The 25,911-nt window shown below is 33.6% G+C and overlaps 2 protein-coding genes across 2 annotated transcripts; both read left to right on the top strand.

The window, feature by feature from the left end:
* The first annotated feature begins 680 nt into the window (after positions 1 to 680).
* On the top strand, positions 681 to 1,058 carry LOC148943622 (zinc finger and BTB domain-containing protein 41-like). Its single transcript, XM_089101184.1, has one exon. It carries the CDS (start codon positions 681 to 683, stop codon positions 1,056 to 1,058), a length of 378 nt encoding a protein of 125 aa, XP_088957310.1.
* Positions 1,059 to 13,460: 12,402 nt separating this feature from the next.
* LOC148943621 (OCIA domain-containing protein 1-like) lies at positions 13,461 to 14,152 on the top strand. The gene has a single exon (XM_089101182.1). It carries the CDS (start codon positions 13,469 to 13,471, stop codon positions 14,150 to 14,152), a length of 684 nt encoding a protein of 227 aa, XP_088957308.1. The 5' UTR covers positions 13,461 to 13,468.
* The last annotated feature ends 11,759 nt before the right edge of the window (positions 14,153 to 25,911 follow it).

Raw genomic sequence — 25,911 nt, 5'->3', positions numbered from 1 at the left:
ACGAACTTTAGTCCATAGTTACAGCAAGGAACGAGCTTCAGCCCATAGTAACTAAGATTATAACTTAAGACTCAAACAAGTAATTTGTTTGCTTTGGTCACAGTAAAGAACGATCTCTCGCCCATAGTAACTGATATATGTTTACAGTATAGAACGATCTCTCGCCCATAGTAACTGATATACGGTGGTTCCAGGGGTAGCTACAAGCTATCCAGAATCTAGCAGTATCCGGGTTGCAGCAGCAGCTGTCACCCAGAATCTCTTTGCTTAACAACAAAGAAATCATGTCGGCTTTTTATTAAACCAGAACCTAACAAAAAATAAAACTAACAAGTGACAATCTTTTCTCACTTGGCAGTTGTTTTTTTAATTATTCTTCAATTTTTAGTTACTATGGACCGGGGCATGTCCTTTTCTAAGCAGAAAGTACGGCTGCGACCACGGTTTCTATTTCAGTTTGTTATATCCGCATAGTCTTAGTTTTTAGAAATCTAGTTTCCGAGTGTTTAAAAAAAGAGCAAAAATATTCATTTGATTATATCAGAGTTATGGAAAGAGATTTAACCTGTAATATTTTTAAGAAATTCGTCAAGGTTAAGTTAAAAGTACGGATCATTTTATTCTAATTGCAGCTCTGTCTTGTTAACTAGATAATATTACCTATTGAATAATATTTTACTATGTACGAATGCTCTGTTTGTAAGAAAATGCTAACAAGGCCAGGGGGTCTTGTTGATCACTTTAGACTTCATACTAACGAAAAGCCGTTTAAGTGTGTACATTGTTCTGTCTATTTTCGAACAAAGCATGCAATACGTCGGCATGAACTTTCCCATTTAAAAGATGAGGATAGGTACCGACTTTGTGAATTATGCGGAAAAACATTCAGCAGAGAATACCTGAGCACACATATAAAGGATCACACTGGTCACAATTGCACTATATGTGGATGTCACTTTAGTAGTATAGGCATACTGAAAAAACATCGAAAAGAGCACTTAAAATCAAAAGAGAATGCAAAAACAGATATTACGGTGCCTTCTCAGAAATTACAATAAAGAACGAACTCTTGCCTATACTAGCTTACATAGGCAACTTAACTATATTATAGGCTGGTAAAGTTTTATTTAACGTTAACAAGTGGAGTGATTGTAGTATCATGGTTGCAGCTCTAGCTGTAATCTAATTTATAAATCTAATCCGGGTTGCATTTGTAGCTAGCAACCTAGTGAGAAACGATCAGTCCAATGTTAAGAAATATAAAAACCCATAACTCCTAAGAAAAGAGTAAAATCAAAACAAAAAGTACACCATTAGAACCGCTTTTTTCAAAATACCTGTATAGGAAACTTTCTGCCCCTTGGCTTAAACATCAAGGGAAATATATTGCCTTGAAAATCAAGAAAAGTGGCAGCTACTACAGCATTCTGTCTAAACGGCATCTTTTTTTCTTTTTTTTCTTTTCCACAGATAACTTGGCACTGGAACATAGTTGAGAGTTGTTCAATGGCTCATTTTAAAGGAAATAATGGGGTTAAAAACCTTTTGTAACTTAAACAAATTATTTTTAAAACAATCCGGGTTGCAGCGGTAGCTAGCAACCTAGTAAGAGACGATCACCTCCAATGTTTACAGTAAAGAATGATCTCTCCCATACTAACTGATATATGGTGGTTACAGGTGTAGTTATCCGGGTTGCAGCGGTAGCTAGCAACCTAGTAAGAGACGATCACGTCTAATGTTAAGAAATATAAAAACCCATAGTTCCTAACAAAGGAGTCAGATCAAAACAAAAAGTACACCATTAGAACCGCCTTGTCCGAAACCCCTGTATAGGAAACTTTGTGTCCCTTGGCTTGAACAGCAAGGGAAATATCTTGGCTTGAAAATCAAGAAAATTGACTTCAACCACGTTATTCTCCCCAAACGGGATATTTTTTTCTCTTTTCTTTTTTTTGTATCCAGAGATAGCTTGGCACTGGAACATCGTAGAGGGTTGTTCAATAGCTCAATTTAAAGGAAATTAATTGGGTTAAATTACATTAAGGAATACATAAAAGATCGATGTCAGTCAAGAGGATCTAATGTAGTTTAACAGGGTTGCAGCGGAAGCTAGCCACCTAGTTAGAAACAATCAGGTCCTATGTCCGGGTTGCAGCGGTAGCTAGCAACCTAGTAAGAGACGATCACGTCCAATGTTAATTAAAATAAAGAACGACACCTAGCTCATGTTAACTGAAACATAAATAGAGATTACATAATTTCCATCAATATCATGGCTGTAGAGATGGCTGAAGCCTAGTAAAGAACAATACATAAAAGTTCGACGTCAGTCAAGAGGATCTAATGTAGTTTAACCGGGTTGTAGCGGTTGCTAGTAGCCTAGTAAGAGACTATCACGTCCTATGTCCAGGTTGCAGCGGTAGCTAGCAATCTAGTAAGAGAAGATCACGGCCAGTGTTAAGAAATATAAAACCCATAACTCCTAAAAAAAAGTCAGATCAAAACAAAAAGTACACCATTCGAACCGCCTTGTCCCAAACCCCTGTATAGTAAACTTTCTGTTATTTGGCTAGAACAGCAAGGGGAATATATTGGCTTGAAAATCAAGAAAAGTGGCGGTTACTACAACATTCTGCCTAAACGGCATATTTTATTTCTTTCTTTCTCTTCCACAGATAGCTTGGCACTGGAACATCGTAGAGAGTTGTTGAATGGCTCATTTTAAAGGAAATCGCTAGATCTAGTGCCACTCTTACTTGATTTTTTTTAAATTAATCATTTTTTACGAAAACTTAATTTTTTATATGCAATATTAATCAATGACGTCATAGTCGTTGGATGTAGTTAGTACATAAAGGCTCGATCATCGAATTTAAGCTGAAACTAAGTAAAGGAAAATTATGCCTCCATATATTCACAGTGATGTATAAGATTTCCCATTACATCTGTAAACTCTTCCACAGTTATCCGGGTTGCAGCGGTACCTAGCAACCTAGTAAGAGACGATCACGTCCAATATTACGAAATTTAAAAACCCATAGCTCCTAAAAATTACAGTAAAGAATCCGGGTTGCAGCGGTAGCTAGCAACCTAGTAAGAGACGATCACCTCCAATGTCAAGAAATATAAAACCCCGTAACTCCTAAAAAAAAGAGTCAGATCAAAACAAAAAGTACACCATTAGAACCGCCTTGTACAAATCCTCCATAAAGGAAACTTACCGCCCTTTGGCTTGAATAACAAAGAAAATATATTGGCTTGAAAATCAAGAAAATAGACTTTTACCACGTTATTCTCCCCAAACGGGGTATTTTTTTCTTTTTTTCTTTTTTTTTTCTTTTGTATCCAGAGATAGCTTGGCACTGGAACATCGTAGAGGGTTGTTCAATAGCTCATTTTAAAGGAAATTAATTGGGTTAAAAATCTATAGTAACTAAAATAAATTATTTTTAAAAGAGAATAAATTTTTTCAATAAAAACTGTATTTTTGATGCAGTGACGTCATAATTACTATATAAGAAACGTCAAAACTGCAAAAGGTCTCATTCATGAATACATAATGGTTAGATCAAAGCAAGCTGCACGCAAGTTAAAAAATCAGTACTAAAAAATCAAGAAAAGTGGCAGCTACTGCAACATTCTGCCTAAACGGGATATTTTTTTTCTCTTTCTTTGTTTCCAGTATAATTATAATAAAGAACGAATAATTTTCCGATTATCCACTAATAACCATATAGAACGAATATTTTACCGATTATCCACTAATAACCATATATGACGTAATAAGTGACATGACGTAATATCTAGAACCTATTGTGTACTAATAATAGTACACAATAGGGTTATGACTTAATGAGCAACGTGACGTAAAAATTGAAAAAATTAATTTTTATTTTATTTTCGTTTTTAGTTCAGAATCGCTAAAGTTATAAACTGCAAAAATGTTTATGGTGTCTGAACAATAGTTTTAATCTTTTAATTTAGACTAGAAAAATACCTGAAAATTTAAAAATTAGTTTAATTTTTGTTAGGTTCTTGATGCTTGATACGGGATATAAATCCGGGTTGCAGCGGTATCCGGGTTGCAGCGGTAGCTAGCAACCTAGTAAGAGACGATCACCTCCAATGTCAAGAAATATAAAACCCCCCAACTCCTAAAAAAAGAGTCAGATCAAAACAAAAAGTACACCATTAGAACCGCCTTGTCCGAATCCTCTATAAAGGAAACTTACCGCCCTTTGGCTTGAATAACAAAGAAAATATATTGGCTTGAAAATCAAGAAAATTGACTTTTACTACGTTATTCTCCACAAACGAGATATTTTTTTCTTTCCGCTTTTTTTTTCTGCTCAGCTAGCTGGGCACTGGAAAATCATAGAGAGCTGTATAATAGCTCATTTTAAAGGAAATTGCAACATCTAGTCACTTTTGTATTTAAAAATAAAATACTTTTTAAAGTAGAATCAATTTTGTCAAAAAAATTGCATTTTTGATGTATTTTCATACTGCAGTCTTTTCAAAGATATTTGAATTTTGAAGCTATAAAACAGTCCATGTAATTAACTATATAGTAATAATAGCTAATTTTCTCAATAGTAACAGAAACTCATGGAACCAAAATATTCTTTTTTGGCTTAATCGCTAAAATTATTATATAAACTGCAAAAATATTTATGATACCTAATCAGTAATAGTAATTTTTTAATTTAAACAACAAAAATACATGAAAATTCTAAAATTAGTTTTGCTTTTTGTCTCCTGGAAGAAATTTTTTTTTCATCTCAGTTCAAATTTATTATTGTATCCTGGAACCAAGCTTTTTTTGGTTTGTAACCCGTAAAGTACATATCTCCATATTATTGTCTCATAATTGCAATTATTTTAGTTTTCAGTCCAGAATCACTAAACTTATTATGTAAACTGCAAAAATATTTATGGTGTCTAACCAATAATACTAATTTTGTAATTCAAACAAGATAAATACCTGAAAATTTTAAAATTAGTTTTGTTTTATGCTAGGTTTTAGATACTCGACACGGGATTTTGTGTGCTTAATAATTTTAAACCTTGAAAAAATATGATCTCACGCGAGTGGAAAAAAAGAAAGAATAACCAAAAACAATATCAAAATAGAACAATCCAAATTTCTACTAATAGAAAACTTTACTACACAAAAAATAAAGCTAACATCCTGAAATATCAGAAAAGTTTATTTAAAAGTTACAGTAAAGAACGATCTCTCATCCATAGTAATCATTACGCCGTGACGTCATAATTACTATATAAGAAACGTCAAAACTGTAAATGGTCTCATTCATGAATACATAATGGCTAGATCAAAGCAAGCTACACGCAAGTTAAAAAAACAGTACTACAAAAAAAATAATAATAAAGAACGACCTCTTGCCTATACTAAATTTATACAAACAGCTTGGCACTAGAACATCGTAGAGAGTTGTTCAATGGTTCATTTTAAAGGAAATTAATGGGGCTAAAAACCTTTTGTAATTAAAACAAATTATTTTTATTACATTAAGAAACGAACTGTAGCCCATAGTATATGAAGTAATAAAAGAAATTTATATAGATGATTATTTTAATTATATTCCTTAAGAAATCATCATAAGTAAAAATTTTCCATACGGAAATTGCACTCAAGCCAACTGGGTGAGAGTCATCCCAACCTCTAGACCATATAGGATATGTTAAAACATCTGATTAATGAAGTTTTATAATAAAGAACGAACTCTTGCCTATAATAGATTAGATACTCAACTTAATTATAGTTAATGATATAGTAATGATAGGGTTTTATTGATAGCTGAACTACAAATTAAAAGAAAAAGACACCAGCTGGATTTGTTACATTAAAAGACGATCACTGAAATAACAAACCATTCCATACATTGGATCCGGGTTGCAGCGGTAGCTAGCAACCTAGTAAGAGACGATCACCTCCAATGTCAAGAAATATAAAACCCCCCAACTCCTAAAAACAGAGTCAGATCAAAACAAAAAGTACACCATTAGAACCGCCTTGTCCGAAACCCCTATAAAGGAAACTTACCGCCCTCTTTGGCTTGAATAACAAGGAAAATATATTGGCTTGAAAATCAAGAAAATTGACTTTTACCACGTTATTCTCCACAAACAGGATATTTTTTTCTTTCCGCTTTTTTTTCTCCTCAGCTAGCTGGGCACTGGAAAATCATAGAGAGCTGTATAATAGCTCATTTTAAAGGAAATTGCAACATCTAGTCACTTTTGTATTTAAAAATAAAATACTTTTTAAAGTAGAATCAATTTTGTCAAAAAAATTGCATTTTTGATGTATTTTCATACTGCAGTCTTTTCAAAGATATTTGAATTTTGAAGCAATAAAACAGTCCATGTAATGAACTCTATAGTAATAATAGCTACTTGTCTCAATAGTAACCGAAACTCCTGGAACCAAAATTTTCTTTTTTGGCTTAATCGCTAAAATTATTATGTAAACTGCAAAAATATTTATGATGCCTAATCAGTAATAGTAATTTTTTAATTTAAACAACAAAAATACATGAAAATTCTAAAATTAGTTTTGCTTTTTGTCTCCTGGAAGAAATTTTTTTTTCATCTCAGTTCAAATTTATTATTGTATCCTGGAAACAAACTTTTTTTGGTTTGTAACCCGTAAAGTACATTCCATATTATTGTCTCATAATTGCAATTATTTTAGTTTTCAGTCCAGAATCACTAAACTTATTATGTAAACTGCAAAAATATTTATGGTGTCTAACCAATAATACTAATTTTGTAATTCAAACAAGATAAATACCTGAAAATTTTAAAATTAGTTTTGTTTTATGCTAGGTTTTAGATACTCGACACGGGATTTTGTGTGCTTAATAATTTTAAACCTTGAAAAAATATGGTCTCACGCGAGTGGAAAAAAAGAAAGAATAACCAAAAACAATATCAAAATAGAACAATCCAAATTTCTACTAATAGAAAACTTTACTACACAAAAAATAAAGCTAACATCCTGAAATATCAGAAAAGTTTATTTAAAAGAGATAAAAATGCCACCGAACGCAATAAAGCTCGAGCACGCGTAAGGATTGCTACTAAGATGTCTTGTGATCCAGGATTTAAGAAAATGAAATATGACAGAGCAAAACAGAGGTATCTTACGGATCAGGGGTATCGAGAAGGGAAAATTGAGACAGCGAAACAAAAGAGCAAGGAACGGTATGATAACGATATAGATTACCGAAACAAACATAAGAAAAAAGTTGCTACCAGAATAATGGGTAGATACTGGGGTGAAAAAAGCTATAATGAAAAAATTAAATTCTCTGCGAGGTTGTACCGAAGAACTCATAAGGACAAAGTGAAAAATGACATTCAGAAATACAAGAAGATTTCAAAAATGCAGGCTGATCTTTGTAAATTGAGAAACATTTTACGCATTTTTTATCGGGATCACGAAAAGTATTCGAAATTACAGATTAAAATTCTCTTTGAAAGAGCGGATGCTGTTGAAAAGTCGGCTAGAAATGCTTTGGCAAAGCTTCATAGCAATATCCAAAAGAAATGTTGTCAGTTTAACGAAAAGCTTCCAAGGTGTGGATTGGCAACTGTGGAACAGTTTATAGATGCAATGGAAAATGTTCGACAACACAGTGAATATACGGAGGCGTACTTCTTAGAAAATTCGTATATTAATTTTGGAAGGAGCAATTGCAGTTTATGTAGCAGCAATAAAAATATATATACAAGCATACCTATCAACAGCGAAGGAAAAGCAATGTTTTTCAATTATGGCGAAAACGAGCCTGTTAGGGTTATTAGTAAATGTGTTTGTAAGACTAATGATTTAGAACAAATTCCTGGAACACCGACTCAAGAAAAAAGCATTTCTAACTGTGTTTTAAACAGTTCGTTTAGTTCTACTGAATATTTGGCAAAAAATTCTCTGTGTAGTAGAACAAACTGTCCTGAAAAGTACGAGACAACTATTGAAAAATGCTCTAAAACTAGATCTGACAAGGAAATTATGATGGCTGAAGTCACCTATAACAATCTGAGTAAACATTCAAAACCAAAAATTGGGCAGCAGGTTACTTGGCAATGTCACCCTGATATCTGCAAGCTCTATCCGACGGATATTGAATTATGTCAAATTCTTTTTGATATCCTTGAAAACAATATAGCATTAAAATTTTCAACTGACAAAGTGGTTAATTTCTACCTTGGCGGCTTGGATTATTGTGAAATTACATTAAAAGACGATCACTGAAATAACAAACCTTTCCATACATTGGACTTAGTTAGCTACTTAATTGTTTGAGTTTGTTTGAATTGTTTGAGTTACTACAACATTCTGCCTAAACGGGATATTTTTTTCTTTTTTTCTTTTTTACAGTAAAGAACGATCTCTTTCCCATACTAACTGATTATATGGTGGTTCCAGGTGTAGTTACATCCGGGTTGCAGCGGTAGCTAGCAACCTAGTAAGAGACGATCACGTCCAATGTTAAGAAATATAAAAACCCATAGTTCTTAAAAAAAGAGTCAGATCAAAACAAAAAGTACACCATTAGAACCGCCTTGTCCGAAACCCGTGCATAGTAAAATTTCTGTCCCTTGGCTTGAACAGCAAGGGAAATATATTGGCTTGAAAATCAAGAAAAGTGGCAGCTACTACAACATTCTGCCTAAACGGGATATTTTTTTCTTTTTTTCTTTTTTTTTCTTTTTTTGTATCCAGAGATAGCTTGGCACTGGAACATCGTAGAGGGTTGTTCAATAGCTCATTTTAAAGGAAATTAATTGGGTTAAAAATCTATAGTGACTAAAATCAATTATTTCTAAAAGAGAATAAATTTTTCCACCAAAAACTGCATTTTGATGTCTTTTCACACTGCAGTCGTTCAAACATAATCGTATACCAGCGGTAAGAATTGAACCCACGCCTCTGAAGAGACTGGTGGCTAACACCAGTTCCTTGTACCACTCGGCCAGGCTGCCTCTCATAAATAAATATATATGTGAATTTGGGTTGCAGCAGTAGCTAGCAACCTAGTAATAGACGATCAGTCCAATGCTAAGAAATATAAAAACCCAAAACTCCTAAAAATAGAGTCAGATCAAAACAAAAGTACATCATTAGAAATACCTTGTCTGAAACCCTACTAGATAAATAATGAACGTCATCATAGTTTTATACTAGAGCTATGACGTGAATAGAGTGACGTCATAATTAGTATATAAGGAAAGTCAAAACTGAAAATTCTTTCATTCTTGATTAGAATAATGGTTAGATCAAAGCAGGCTATACGCAAGTTGAAGAAAGAGTACTACACAAACAACAGAGATAGTAACTTGAAAAGAATTATAATAAAGAACGAATGCTTGCTCATAGTAACTGAAATATTAATTAAAAGTAGTAGTTCTAGCTTTAGTGGCAGTATTATCATCGGTAAAATTTTCTAGAGTATGGTGCAATAATTGACTTACTTACATGCTTTATTTTCTGAAATTCGTCTCTTACTACTCAAACTAAGAAAAAGCCGTAGGCTTTTTCCTGTTTGTAATTTCAACAAAAAATTAAACTAATTTAATATTTTTCGGGTAGTTTTCCAGTTTAAATTGGAAGGTTAAAGTTATTGCTCAGATACCATAAATGTTTTGCAGTTTATAACTTTGTCGATTCTGAACTAAAACTAAAATAAAATAAAATTTGATTTTTTGAATATTTACGTAACGTCACTTAATACGTCATATATGGTTATTAGTACACAATCGGTGTTATATTTTACGTCACGTCACTTGTTACTTCATATATGGTTGTGATTGCTTCAAAAATCAATTTTAATAGAAAAGAGGAACTCTCACTTATATCCGGGTTGCAGTTGTAGCTAGCAACCTAGTAAGAGACGATCACGTCCAATGTTAAGAAATATAAAAACCCATAGCTCCTAAAAATCCGGAATGCAGCGGTAGCTAGCAACCTAGTAAGAGACGATCACGTCCAATGTTAAGAAATATATAAACCTATAGCTCCTAAAAAGGGAGTCAGATCAAAACAAAATTACTATATAAGAAGCGTCAGAACTGTAAATGTTCTCATTCATAATTAGATAATGGTTAGATCAAAGCAAGCTATACGCAAGTTAAAAAAACAGTACTACACAAACAACAGAGATAGTATCTCGAAAAGAAAAAAGCAAAGGTATTCAACCGACCAGGCGTATCGTAAAGTAATAATTGAGAGAGCAAAACAAAACAGCAAGATGTGTTATCACAATGATGAAGATTATAGACATGCAAAAATTGAGACAGTCAAACAAAAGATCAAGGAACGGTATGGTAACGATGAAGATTACCGAATCAAATATAAGAAAAAAGAAAAGCAAAGGTTTCAACCGTCCAGGTGTATCGAGAAGTAAAAATTGAGACAGCCGAACAAAAGATCAAGGAGCGTTATCAAAATGATAAACTTTATAGAGAAGCAACAATTGAGCAGGTTAGACAAAAGATCAAGGAGCGTTATCACAATGATGAAGATTACCGAAAAATATATGAGAAAAAAGTTGCTACCAGAATAATGGGTAGATACTGGGGTGACAAAAGCTATAATGAAAAAATGAAATTCTCTGCGAGGTTGTACCAAAGAACACATAAGGACAAAGCGAAAAATTAAATTAATAAATACAAGAAGATGGCAAAAATGCAGGCTGATTTTCGTAAGTTTAGAAACATTTTACGTATGTTAACCAGGATCACGAAAAGTATTCAAAATTACAGATTAAAATTCTCTTTGAAAGAGCGGATGCTGTTGAAAAGTCGGCTAGAAATGCTTTGGCAAAGCTTCATAGTAATATCCAAAAGAAATGTTGTCTACTAACCTAGTAAGAGACGATCACTTCCATGTACATAAAGGATCGAAATAGTTCATTATAAATGGGGACTAAGTAAGTTTCATCGGATATAGCTTAAATCCGGGTTGCAGCGGTAGCTAGCAACCTAGTAAGAGACGATCACGTCCAATGTTAAGAAATATAAAAACCCATAGCTCCTAAAAAAGGAGTCAGATCCAAACAAAAAGTCCACCATTAGAACCGCCTTATCCGAAACCCCTGTATAGTTATAATAAAGAACGACTTCTTCCCTATGCTAAATTTTATACGCCACTTAATTATTACATTAAAAGACGATTATTGGAATAACGAACAATTGTATGCATTGGAATTAGTTAGCTACTTGATTGTTTGAGGTTCGTCTCTTACTATTTCAAAGAAGAAAAAGCCGTAGGCTTTTTCCTGTTTGTAATCAGTTTTTTATATTTTATAGGCCACTGAACTATAGTATAGGCTAGTTAAGTTATATTTAAGGTCAATATATTCAAATTTTCCATTAAAAGACGATCATCCGGGTTGCAGCGGTAGCTAGCAACCTAGTAAGAGACGATCACGTCCTTGGAATAAAAACCCATTGCATACATTTAATTTAGTTAGTGACTTGATTGTTTGAGGCTAGTCTCTTACTATTTCAAGGAAATAAAAGCCGTAGGTTTTTTCCTGTTTGTAATTAATTAGAAAGAGTTTTATAGTAAAGAGCGATAACTAGTCTTTGGTTACGTAAAGGAATCTAAATGGGGACAGCAGAGTTATGGATATCCGGGTTGCAGCGGTAGCTAGCAACCTAGTAAGAGACGATAATGTCTAATGTTAAGAAATATAAAAACACCTAACTCCTAAAAAAAGAGTAAGATAAAAACAAAAAGTAAACCATTAGAACCGCCTTGTCCGAAAACCCTATAAAGGAAACTTACCGCCCTTTGGCTTGAATAACAAAGAAAATATATTGGCATGAAAATCAAGAAAATTGACTTTAACAACTTTATTCTCCACAAACGGGATATTTTTTTCTTTCTTCTTTTCCACAGATAGCTTGGCACTGGAACATCGTAAAGAGTTGTTCAATAGCTCATTTTAAAGGAAATTTTATAATCAAGAACCACCTCTTGCCTATACTAAATTTTAGACGCCACTTAATTGTAGTATAGGTTAGTAATTCAACAGATAGCATGGTACTGGAACATCGTAGAGAGTTGTTCAATGGTTCCTTTTAAAGGAAATTAATGGGGTTAAAAACCTTTTGTAATTAAAACAAATTATTTTTATTATATTAAGTATTTTTAATTATGTTCCTTAAGAAATCATCATAAGTAAAAATTTTTTATAATAAAGAACGAACTCTCGCTAATACTAAATCAAATCTTTAATATATTACGGGTTGCAATGGTAGTTACATCAAAGGACATCCGGGTTGCAGCGGTAGCTAGCAACCTAGTAAGAGACGATCACGTCCAATGTTAAGAAATATAAAAACCCATAGTTCTTAAAAAAAGAGTCAGATCAAAACAAAAAGTACACCATTAGAACCGCCTTGTCCGAAACCCCTGCATAGTAAAATTTCTGTCCCTTGGCTTGAACAACAAGGGAAATATATTGGCTTGAAAATCAAGAAAAGTGGCAGCTACTACAACATTCTGCCTAAACGGGATATTTTTTTCTTTTTTTCTTTTTTTTTCTTTTTTTGTATCCAGAGATAGCTTGGCACTGGAACATCGTAGAGGGTTGTTCAATAGCTCATTTTAAAGGAAATTAATTGGGTTAAAAATCTATAGTAACTAAAATAAATTATTTCTAAAAGAGAATAAATTTTTCCACCAAAAACTGCATTTTGATGTCTTTTCACACTGCAGTCTTTCAAACATAATCGTATACCAGCGGTAAGAATTGAACCCACGCCTCTGAAGAGACTGGTGGCTAACACCAGTGCCTTGGACCACTCGGCCAGGCTGCCTCTCATAAATAAATATATATGTGAATTTGGGTTGCAGCAGTAGCTAGCAACCTAGTAATAGACGATCAGTCCAATGCTAAGAAATATAAAAACCCAAAACTCCTAAAAATAGAGTCAGATCAAAACAAAAGTACATCATTAGAAATACCTTGTCTGAAACCCTACTAGATAAATAATGAACGTCATCATAGTTTTATATTAGAGCTATGACGTGAATAGAGTGACGTCATAATTAGTATATAAGGAAATTTAATAAAGAACGAATATTTTACCGATTATCTACTAATAACCATATATGACGTAATAAGTGACATGACGTAATATCTAAAACCTATTGTGTACTAATAATAGTACACAATAGGTTTATGACTTAATGAGCGACTTGACGTAAAAATTGAAAAAATTAATTTTTATTTTATTTTCGTTTTTATTTTAGAATCGCTAAAGTTATAAACTGCAAAAATATTTATGGTGTCTGAACAATAGTTTTAATCTTTTAATTTAGACTAGAAAAATACCTGAAAATTTAAAAATTAGTTTAATTTTTTATTAGGTTCTTGATACTTGATACGGGATATAAAAATTTACTTCTTTTAGGGGCGATTTAATCATGGCACAGCAAGTTCAACAACCACAATTCCAATTTCCTAAGCTTTCTAAAGAAGATCAGAAAATTTATTCAGAATGTAGATCGGAAAGTTTCTACTACAGATGTGTTCCTTTTGCATTTGGCTTTAGTGCCGCCACGTTGTATGCTATAAGGAGCGGTTTTTTACAAGCTAGCCTTCGTTTTGGTGTTGTACCAAAAGTACTTGCTGCATCTTGTCTAGGCTATATTGCTGGAAAAGCATCCTACTCCAAAGCATGTGCAGATAAATTTATTCGATCTCCTACGAGTGAGCTGGGTGATCAGTTGCGTCGTCAAAAAGGTTTAAAGACAGCCGAATCTGACATAGATACTCCTGTGGATTTTGGAGTCCGTGTTGTCGCACCTCAGAAAACCCCTGATTATGAGAGCTATGGTGATCGTCCTTTATCAGGATTTCCAGACACATACACTCCATCATTGGATTTGGACTCGCGGTTCCTTGACAAAGGGGTAAATAACCCAGAGCCAGAAAAGACTGTTAACTACGACGAGCTGCGTCGCCGAAACAGAGAGGAATACGAAGAGCGTTTGAAGAGACCTATTATGCAAGAAAGGGACGTCCCTGCTATGCGTCCGCCTCCCGGAGTCTTTGAACCTCGGCAACCAAAAAACAAATATGGTGATAATTGGGATAATCCATTCTGACTTTGGGACTTATAATTACTAGTCTTGTGATTAATAGAGTTACTCGGAAGCAGGAGAACTGGACGTTATATTTTGTTTTTTCAATAAATAGAAACTTGATGATGAGCAGGTTTTTCTCTTCTTTTTTTTTAAAAAAAAGCTTAAAATATTGAATAGCTTGTTATTACCTGTTAGCAGATTTTGTTGAAAAAATTATTGTTGTTTCCTCATAAATGTTTTAGCTTATGTTCTAGGCGGTAATATAAACAACACTCACAATTCCAGTATATTTCTGTTTGACATTTTCCCATTATCCCACAGCTTAAAATCCTATATAGCTTTGATGATAATTTCAGCAGCAATGAAAAAAACGGTCTCCTAAGCACCGAAATCGTTTTCTGACCTGCAAAAACTTTGCTGTTGACCTTTTTCCAGTAGAGAAAAGTTTGGTACTTATTTAGAATCCGGTAAACACGCGAGAAAACCGCATCGAAATATCGAAGATGCTATATGAAAAATAGGTTTTCGCTGCCTAGTGAGGTATTGCTCACTCCGTGATAAAGATTTAAACTTCGGTTTTTTGGGGTTAAAGGGGCAAAAAAGGTACCTAGGTTAGGTTACGTATTTAATATATGCTATGCTTTGCCACACCCCCTAATGTGCAAATATATAGCCCAAATTTGTTTCTGAACTATTATATTTTTATCATACTTTGTTTTATTTAATTAGCATTAACCAAACTTCATTTCTCGTGTGTTTACCAGATTCTAAATAAGTACCAAAAGTTTAGCTGGTCATCTGTCTTTCCTGTGTCCATAGTCAATTTCGGTAATTCCAAAATATTCAAGTTTCAAAAATTTTCCATTACCCTGATTGTTAAGATCTTAGCCAAATGTGAAATAAATTCTTAAGTTCATAACGTTTGTAGTAACAACTTCTCAAAAACTCTTAAGGAAGCAAAACCCATCTGACAATAATCTGAACAAAAGATTTCCTAAATCTGTCTTAATTCATTGTTTTTAATTAATCACGTAATCAAAAAGTATCTTTGAACAGCACATATTATAGCATATGGCCATTATTTTCTTCACATGATTGCTAAGGTCTCACTTTCCTGATCTCAGGCCTTTCATCTCTGATTTGATTTTTTTGCGCTGAGTAAGGAGTGACCCACAACCCTTAGTAATTGCAAGTATGAAAACAAGTTTTAAAAAAAACTGTTTAGTGAGAATTGGTTCAACACATAAAGGAGAGATTTCTCACATAAAAAAGGCAGCGTACAATCAGTGGCATCAATTGAGGGGGTATTTTCACCCCTCTGAAATTTTCAAAATACCTTTTTTGAGGGTGTTTTCATTTAAAAATTAAAAAAAACGACAAATTGACCCCCTCTCCATATTTTGAAATATCAATTTGGAACCCCAACACCACCCGAATTTTCTTAAACTGATGCCACTGTGTACAATCCAAATAAACATTACTTTACCAACCTGTTTTCAGCCAATGAGCCAAATTTCCAATTACCTTCGGGTGGCATATTTAAGCTAGAATTTAAAAGGGAAACGATGAAAATCTTAACTTGTACCCTGTACGAAAGGGAATTTTTAGTGGATGGCTTAAAAGTACTTCGCTTGTAAAAACATACATGAAATCGTTATAATTCATAATCTGGTTCATATTAGGGACAATCTTTATGTGTAGCCACTCGCACAAAAACTCCTATGAAGCTTAGAAAAAAGTTTAAGTAATTGAACATACATTGTTAAAAGCTATTCTTCCCTTTTCTTTGCTGGAGTTAACCTAACTTTCCCATACTCCGGGAATTGGGCTGTTTTGTGTAATTCCCCGCGAATGATTTTGTAAGTTCTGTTGGGCATGTCCGTCAATGCTTCCACTCTCCCTGAAACATCTGAGGATCCTCGAAAAACGTTGGGGATTCCCCGTGTGTCTCAAAAACAGACAGGGCTTTCTGGAGCCCCCCCCCCCCCCGAAAGTTATTGCTGATAAAAATGAGTGATTTTGATTTCCAATTAACATTTGCGCTTTTTACGTACGTAGATTTCGTAGAATATAATAAAGAACGACCTCTTGCCTATACTAAATTATATAGGCCACTTAACTATAGTATAGGTTAGTAAATCACTGAAATAACAAACCATTCCATACATTGGACTTAGTTAGCTACTTGATTGTTTGAGTTTCGTCTCTTACTATTTAAAAGAAGAAAAAGCCCTAGGCTTTTTCCTGTTTGTATTTATAGTTAAAAAACGAACTCAAGTCCAAAGATATAAATAAAGAACGACCTTTTGCCTATACTAAATTTTATGCGCCACTTAATTATAGTTAAGGTTAGTAATTCCACAGAATCGATACTTTTTATAATAAAGAACGAACTCGAGCCTATACTAATTGAAATTTTTAACATAAAGAGCAACTTCAGAGATTGATAAATTATATTAAACCTACATAAAGGATCGAAATAGTTCACTATAAACACGGATTATGTAAGTTTCATCTGCATCTTTGTCGTAGATCCGGGTTGCAGCGGTAGCTAGCAACCTAGTAAGAGACGATATTGTCCTTTAATAAAAACTACAATAACCCATAACTCCTAAAAATAGAGTCAGATCATAACAAGAAGTATACTATTATAACCGCCTTGTCCAAAAGCCCTATATAGGAAACTTACAGTCTTTTGCCTTGAACAACAAGGAAAATATATTGGCTTGAAAATCAAGAAAAGGGGCTGAAACCACGATATTCTGCATATACGACATCTTTTTTCTTTTTTTCCCCCTCAGAAAGCTGTGTAAGAAAAGTGGCTGAAACCACGACATCCTGCATATATATATTTTTTTTCCTCAGATCGTTTGACACTGGAACATCGTAGAGAGCTGTTTAAAGGCTCATTTTAAAGAAAATTGATGGAGTTAAAAACCTTTTGTAATTAAAAAAAAATTAGTTTTAAAATATAATCAATTTTTACGAAAAAATACATTTTTCATGTGCATGTACGTAGGTTGTAGCCAGGTTATTACTAGCTCATAGCAACTGAATAATATAAGAAACACAAAATGGATCGATATTGTTCATTATGGAAGTGTCATCAGATATAGCTGAATTCAAAAATTTTATTTAAAGGATCGGTAAAGTCAATTATAAATAGGGTTTTGAAAAAAAAATCTGATTTTTCAATTGAAACTAGAATAATTCCTGAAAAATTTAACGGAATCGCTAAAGTTATTACGTAAACTGCAAAATTATCTATGGAATTTGAGAAATAATTTTAATTTCAGCTAAAAAAATACCTTAAGGGGCGAAAGCAGTCCAAGTCGCTTGGCTATCTCTTCAATGTTAAGGAAATTTTGTTTGTTTAAAGAAACAGATATTTTAGAGAACTTAAATTATGGTTCACCTGATTTGGGAGACTAATGGCTATCATTTGGTCAGGTTCACTTTTTTTTTCTTATGCTCCCTCTATTTTTTAAATGCATTTTTATACAAGAATTCTTTTGGCTTTGTTCAAGAAAACGATATTAACAACTTTAATAAATTTCATACTAGCTTGTAAATATTTTTAACGCAAACTATTTATTCAGACAGTTTATGTTGATTTTACTCAATTAAAGGCTTTTTTTATCCTTTGTTTTTTTTTCGGTGCAATCGATTTGGAGTTACGGAACCCTCAAGTTGAACAAGGGTTTTTTAATTTTTGGGAAAGTGTTCCAATTAACAGGCACCGTGTCCTCTGCATGATACCACTAAACTTGGATAAACATGCCATATCCTCTGTATGCCGTTGTTCAAAACCAATCGAAATATATCAAGGATTGAGCAAGTTCTATTCCAGAGATTGAAAATTTTTTTGAGTTATGGGAAAAAAGCGCATTAAAAGAGGACTTAATTTAACTAACGTTCAAAAGGGCAGGGAAAAGTTAAAAAAAAAAATATGCGTGAAACGTGGAAGACCAAGACTTCCAAAGTATTTGCTTGACTCGGAGGAAGTATTTCTGCAAGAGGAAACCATTATAGAACCACCGAGACTAAAAACAATAACAGGTGGCCGCAATTTAACTTCTGAAATCTTGAAGACTGCTCGTTGGATAGTCAATGTGCCTTATTTTCTAAAAAGCTACGAAGATCTTGTAACCAAACATATGTAAATACAAACTTATAATTTTATAGAAAAATAATATGGTTTTTCAGCCTGACCCCAAAGATGATTACATTAACCCCCCCCCCCCCAAAAAAAACAACAAAGAACTGTAGAGGTTCAGAATAAATTAACGGTACTTATTTAGAAAGCGGTAAGCACAAGAGAATTGTATTGCGAGAACAGACAGGCATTTTATAGAATAATGCTTGGAGGCTGTATAAACATAGGTTACGTATTGAATATATTCTATGCTTTACCACCCCTATCCCCTAATGTGCAAATATATAGCCCAAGTTTGTTTCTGAACTATTATATTTTCATCTTATTTTGTTTTATTTCATTAGGATTAACGAAACTTCCCTTCTCTTGTACTTACCGCTTTCTTAACAAGTACCAATTTAATGCTTGTGCTGGAGTGTCATTTTATCGGTATTTTCCGTACTAGATTTGAAACTACTGTTTTTAGTATTTTTACTGAGAAAAAAAGAAAAAAATTCGGTACTTGTACGATATCACCCTGACAGTGGCGGATCCAGGGGGGAGGGTGTGTGTGCCACCCCTAGCGTAGTCTAATGTATTGTAATTTAATTAATTAACTCAAGTTTGATTTAATTAAACTTTCTCATAACGCAATTTTTTCGTATAAACAACTTTTGCACCCCCCCCCCCCTAAAATATTTTTATCGCATCAACCTATTTTGCGCCCCCTAAAAAAATCCTGCATTCACCCCTGAACCCTGACCTAATATTCCTCATCTAAGTAGAACCTGTTTCTCTGACGCTCAATCCAAATGAAATATACCTAAGTATGATAAAAATATAATACTTTAGAAACGAATTTGGGCTATATATTTGCTTATTAGGGGGTGGGGGGGGGTAAAGCATAACGGGTCGGCAAGCATAATTTGTTAGGTACAATTATTTTACATATTATTAATTAAGAATTGTTTTATAAATTAACAATGTCCAAATACTTTACCAACACCCCTTCCCCCTTAGGTGCAAATATATTGCCAAAATTATATATTTCCCATCTTGTCTCACGCTAAGCTGAAAGAAACGAGCGAAAAAAAAACCGGTTCTACAATGTGTCAATGGATGAACACTTGAGTGGTCACGGCTATACCATACAAGTATCCTACCTAAAATTCTCTTAAATCTTGAAAAAAATGTATTCGAATATCTTATTTTCTTATTAAAAAAGGAGTTCTCACCCTTTCCGATGTTTTCGAAAATTGGTGCCCCTGCACTTGCGTGCAATTTACTTTTATTTATTTATTCATTGCTGGATTTAAGTTTGACGTGTGTCAGAGTAAAATACATAAATCAAGACTTGGACTCACGGATGCCTTGAATTGCAGCAATAAATTTGCTTGATTTTTAGGTGGAATCCCAGCCTGTGACATGCTTTAGAGACATGCTTTAGAGGCTACCATTTGAGATATTCGCATGCTTCAACTAAGGGTAGTAGAAAGGGGTCAGGAGGTCCCACGATGACCACGTGGTTAATGGTTTTCTCACTGAGAATGAAAAAACAGAATTTTTCTCACTTGAAAAAACAAGAATTTTCTCACTTTTATGGATGTTTCTTGGACGACTGTTATTTGTGTTGGTCAATTTATTTGTTGTTTTTCATGGATGTCAACAGTAATTCATGTCTGTTTTATGGTTTTTGTCAGTGAGATTATAATAAAGAACGACCTCTTGCCTATACTAAATTTTATACGCCCCTTAATTATAGTATAGGTTAGTATTTCCAAAAATAGCTTGACACTGGGATATCGTAGAGACTTGTTCAATGGCTCATTTTAAAGAAAATTAATTATAACTAATTTATATTAAAGTTTTGGTTAGGAGGTAGCTAAACTGAGTATCTTTTTAATTTTCAATTTAAGAAATATTTCTTTAAACTTAATATATTAAAAATTCTCTCCGACGGGGAATCGAACCCCGGTATTCCGCGTGACAGGCAGGGATACTTACCACTGTACTATCGAAGACTCATAATATATAAGTTACATATAAGTCATGATATTTAATTCCTTAATACATCTTTTTACATGTTAATCTGGGTTACAGCGGTAGCTAGCATCCTCCTAGTAAGAGACGATCACGTCCAATGTTAAGAAATAAAAAAATTAAATTAAGAGACGATCATGGGAATAACAAACCATTGCATACAATGAAATTAGTTAGCTACTTTATTGTTTGAGGTTTTTACCCGGGTTGCAGCGGTAGCTAGCAGCCTAGTAAGAGACGATCACGTCCAATTCAAAGAAGTATAATAACGCATAACTCCTCAAAAAAGAGTAAGATCAAAACAAAAAGTACAACATTAGAACCGTCGTGTCGGAAACCCCTATATAGGAAACTTTCTGTCATTTGGCTTTTATTGCAAGGGAAATGTATTGGCTTGAAAATCAAGAAAAGCGGCAGTTACTACATCATTCTGCCCATTAAATTAAAAGACGATCCCTTAAATAACAAACCATTCCATACGTTAGACTTAGTTTCCTACTTGATTGTTTAAGTTTCGTCTCTTACTATTTAAAAGAAGAAAAAGCCGTAGGCTTTTTCCTGTTTGTACTTATAGTTAAAAAACGAACTCAAGCCCAAAGAAACTGAACCATATGGTTCATTCATATTATCTCCATTATTTTAGCTAGGATCTAAATAAACAAGTTTCTTTTTTAAATTTTAAATTTAAAAGATAGTGCTTTTAATCCGGGTTGCAGCGGTAGCTAGCAACCTAGTAAGAGACGATCACATCCAATGTTAAGAAATATAAGAACCCCTAACTCCTAAAAAAGGAGTCAGATCAGAACAAAAAGTACACCATTAGAACCGCCTTATCCGGGTTGCAGCGGTAGCTAGCAACCTAGTAAGAGACGTCACGTCCAATGTTAAGAAATATAAAAACCCATAGTTCCTAAAAAAGGAGTCAGATCAAATTCAAAAGTACACCATTAGAACCGCCTTGTCCGAAACCCCTGTATATTAAACTTTCTGTCCCTTAGCTTGAACAGCAAGGGAAATATATTGGCTTGAAAATCAAGAAAAGTGGCAGCTACTACAACATTCTGCCTAAACGTGATATTTTTTTCTTTTTTTTTTTCTTTTTTATTTTCCACAGATAGCTTGGCACTGGAACATCGTAAAGGGTTGTTCAACTAGCGCATTTTAAAGGAAATTAATTGGGTTAAAAATCTATAGTAACTAAAATAAATTATTTCTAAAAGAGAATAAATTTTTCCACCAAAAACTGCATTTTTGATGTCTTTTCACACTGCAGTCTTTCAAACATAATCGTATACCAGCGGTAAGAATTGAACCCACGCCTCTGAAGAGACTGGTGGCTAACACCAGTGCCTTGGACCACTCGGCCAGGCTGCCTCTCATAAATAAATATATATGTGAATTTGGGTTGCAGCAGTAGCTAGCAACCTAGTAATAGACGATCAGTCCAATGCTAAGAAATATAAAAACCCAAAACTCCTAAAAATAGAGTCAGATCAAAACAAAAGTACATCATTAGAAATACCTTGTCTGAAACCCTACTAGATAAATAATGAACGTCATCATAGTTTTATATTAGAGCTATGACGTGAATAGAGTGACGTCATAATTAGTATATAAGGAATTATTATAATAAAGAACGACCTCTTGCCTATACTAAATTATATAGTTTATAATAAAGAACGACCTCTTTCCTATACTAAATTTTATAGGCCACTTAACTATAGTATAGGCTAGTACAGTTATTATATTTAAGGTCAATATATTAAAATTTTCCGCTAAAAGACGGTCATTGGAATATTACAATAAGGAACGAACTGAACCCATAGTAACTTAAGTATTAAATCAAACAGTTCGTGGTCATAATTAAGAGCTGTGTAATGGCTCATTTTAAAGAAAACTGCTGCATATAGAAACCTTTTGTAATTAACAAACTTAATTATTATTATAAAGCAAATTGTTACGACATGGTAAAGAACTAACTCATGGCGATAGTAACTAATTTAATTTTGAAAAGAAAGAATTACAGCTGGAAACCTAAATAGTAGCATAAGTAAGCTACATTTCTTAAGAACTACCCACCGGAATTTGAACTTAGATCGCCGTTATAATAAAGAACGACCTCTTGCCTATACTAAATTTTATACGCCACTTAATTATAGTATAGGTTAGTAATTCCACAGATAGCTTGGCACTGGAACATCGTAGAGTTGTTTAATTGCTCATTTTAAAGGAAATTAATTGAGTTAAAAACTTTTTGCAGTTATAAAACAAATTATTTTTAAATTATAATAAAGAACGAACTCTTGCCTATAATAACTTATATAAGTATCCGGGTTGCAGCGTTAGCTAGCAACCTAGTAAGAGACGATCACGTCTAATGTTAAGAAATATAAAAACCCAAAGGCTTGAAAATCAAGAAAAGTGGCGGCTACTACAACATTCTGCCTAAACGGCATAAATTTTTTTTCTTTCTTCTTTCTTTTTCCACAGATAGCTTGGCACTGGAACATCGTAGAGAGTTTTTCAATGGCTCATTTTAAAGGAGATTAATTGGGTTAAAAATCTTTTAATAAAAAAAAATTGGTTCCTGGAGACAAAAAGCAAAACTTTTCATAAAATTTAATGTATTTTTGTAGTTTAAATTAAGAAATCAGTATTTTTGGTTAGACATCATAAATATTTTTGCAGTTTACATTATAACTTTAGCGATTAATCCAAAAAATAAAATTTTGGTTCCAGGAGACAAAAAACAAAACTAATTCAAAAATTCTCTGGTATTGTTCTAGTTTGAATTAAAAAATTAGTATTATTGGTTAGACATAATAAATATTTTTACAGTTTACATAATAACCTTAGCGATTGTGAACTGAAAACTAAAAAAAAAAAAAATTGACGATTTCTCATTGGAGATATAGGGCAACCTTATAAAGATACGTACTTTAAGGGTTAAGCCAAAAAAGTTGGAACTAAGATATAAAAAGATATAAAATTAATAGCATAAAAAATGGCGTAGCGACTCAATTGAAGCAAAAGGAAAACCAAACTAATTTTAAAATTTTCAGGTTTTTTTCTGGTTTGAATTAAAAAATGGAAATTATTGTTCAGACACCATAAATATTTTTGCACTTTGCAGCTAAATAAAATTATTTTATTTAAAATTTTCAGGAATTATTCTAGTTTCAGTTGACAAATAAGATTTTTTTTTTCAAGGAATCGAGCAGCTAACTAAGTCCATATGCAATGGTATGTTCTTCGAATGATCGTCTTTTAATTAGGTTGCTAGCTACCACTGCGACACGGAACTTTTAAAAAAATATTTTATCTTTAATTAACACTACCACCACTCACAACTCACCGCAGCACCAAGCCGCCTAAGGCCAACAAAGCTACGCACGCTCCTCCTCCAACCCAATCTATTCAAAGCCTCCTTTTTTACCCACGCCCATGAAGTTTCCATTTCCTTTAAATCTTTCTTTGTAACGTCCTCCCACCCCAGACGAGGACGACCTGCTTTCCCTTTAGCCCTAGACGGTTGGCTAAAAAAAAACAATCTTTGGCAATCTGTCATCGTTTATCCGCACGACATGCCCTAGCCACCTCAACCTTTCTTTCATTAGAGCCCTAGAGAGTGGTATTGAACCACATTTTTCGTATAGCCTATTGTTTGAAATACGGTCAGTCAGCCGGGTACCCAGAACAATCCTTAAGCAATTTCTCTTGAAAATATCTAGCAAATCTTCATCCGCTTTTCGGAGCACCCATGCTTCAAAGCCATATTTGACCTTTGTCATCACTGTAGCTTCTAATACTCTAATCTTTGTTTACAGACTTATCTACCTATTTTTCCAAACTTTTTTAACTGGGAAAAAACACCCTGAGCCTTGGCTATTCTACTTTTGACATCTTCACTGCTCCATACATCTTTACTAATAATACTACCAAGGTAAATGAGGCTTTCATTACCCATTACCCAATCCTTTCATTACCCAACTTCACCTTTTAAGTGACTTAGTTACCCAACATTACCCAACTAGCCTTCGTGACTTAGTCTTTTTAACATTAATTTTCAAACCTATTCTAGCACTCTGAAGTCGCAAAACCTCTAAAACTTCATTCATTTCACTCACACTTTCATCTAGGATGCTTAAATCATCAGCGTAATCTAATTCCAGAACACTTTTTCCTCCCCATTTGATCCCGTGGTCTCCCATTACCTTTCTTGTGCTCCAAAAGACAAAGTCCATCAAAATAATCCATATAAAGGGGGATAGAACACAACCCTGCTTAACTCCTGATTCAACACAAAACCAGCTGCTTACCTCATTTCCTACCTTAACTGCAACAATATTATTCTCGTACATAGCTCTAATCACTTTAATATATTGGTCTGGTATGCCATACAAGGATAAAACCTTTACTAAAGCTCTTCTATCAACAGAATCCAACGCTTACTCATAATCTATAAAACTGAGGACCAAAGGTGTTTGAAAAATCAGGCACTTCTCAATTATTAACCTAAGAGGGAAAATTAGGTCGAAACATCCTCGACCTTTTCTAAAACCGCACTGTTCTTCTCTTAAAACTTTGTCTACGGGATCTTTCAGTCTAAAAAGTATCATATTACTAAGTAATTTACTACCTACAGAGACCAGACTAATCCCTCGATAATAACCACACTCACTTTTATCACCTTTCTTATAAAGTGGCTTAATTAAGGTTTTCCTAAAATCGTTAGGTACTTCCCCTTTTTCAAAAATCATATTCATAATCTTCAGTAACTTATTTATAACCTCAGAGCCACCATATTTAAGAAACTCAAATACCACCTTATCAGCATCTGGAGCCTTATTATTTTTTAGTTCTTTTAGTGCTGTTGCTAAATCCTCCTCACAAAACAAATCTTCCTTCATATCCAAACTATCACAAACTTTTTCATTTTCCTCCACATCTCTTCCTTCAACTCTATCTCCGTTAAGCAAATTCTCAAAATGTTCGGCCCATCTCTCTTTAGTTTTTTCCTTATTGCTAATTGCGGCTCCATTCCTATCTTTAACTGGGCCAAGTCCGCATTGACTACTCCCTCTCAATTTTTTAACATGCCAGTGCAATATTTTATAATTGTGCCGTCTAGCTGCATCTTCCAGATCCTCGGTAATATTATCCATGGCCTCTACTTCACACCTCCTTGGTTCATATTTTAATGCTTTCTCCACTTTCTTTACATTCCTTTTGTTATCATATGATCCATCACTAAAGTAATTCTTGTACAAGTCCTTTCTCCTTTCTATAAAACATAAAGCTTTTTTACTAATATTCTTAGTAAAGTTAGTTTTTACTAATATCTGCAGTTCTAGCTTTCTTCCCTAAGACACCTTCAGCCACTTCACAAATTATTTCTCTAAAATTGTTCCAACCATCTTCCACATTATCAAATTTTAAACTCTCAAGTTTAGCATTCAACTGTTCCTGGAAAGATTCTCTCAAATTCTTATCCTGGAGTCTACCAATATCATAACTTCCCGGGAAATAGTTACCCTTCCAATATTTCAGCTTTAAATGAACCAATTTTCCAGTGCCCAGCTAGCTGAGGATAAAAAAAGCGGAA

This window comes from Artemia sp. Qi Xiang Cuo, chromosome 15 (assembly GCF_049724085.1).
Source record: "Artemia sp. Qi Xiang Cuo chromosome 15, ASM4972408v1, whole genome shotgun sequence".
NCBI classification, from domain to species: Eukaryota; Metazoa; Arthropoda; class Branchiopoda; order Anostraca; family Artemiidae; genus Artemia; species Artemia sp. Qi Xiang Cuo.
Note: the sequence above shows the minus strand (reverse complement) of the source record. Positions and strands in the feature narration are given on the sequence as shown.

Bases quoted from the DNA above. Each gene is read 5' to 3' on its own strand.
- LOC148943622 (XM_089101184.1), top strand. From the start codon at position 681: ATGTACGAATGCTCTGTTTGTAAGAAAATGCTAACAAGGCCAGGGGGT.
- LOC148943621 (XM_089101182.1), top strand. From the start codon at position 13,469: ATGGCACAGCAAGTTCAACAACCACAATTCCAATTTCCTAAGCTTTCT.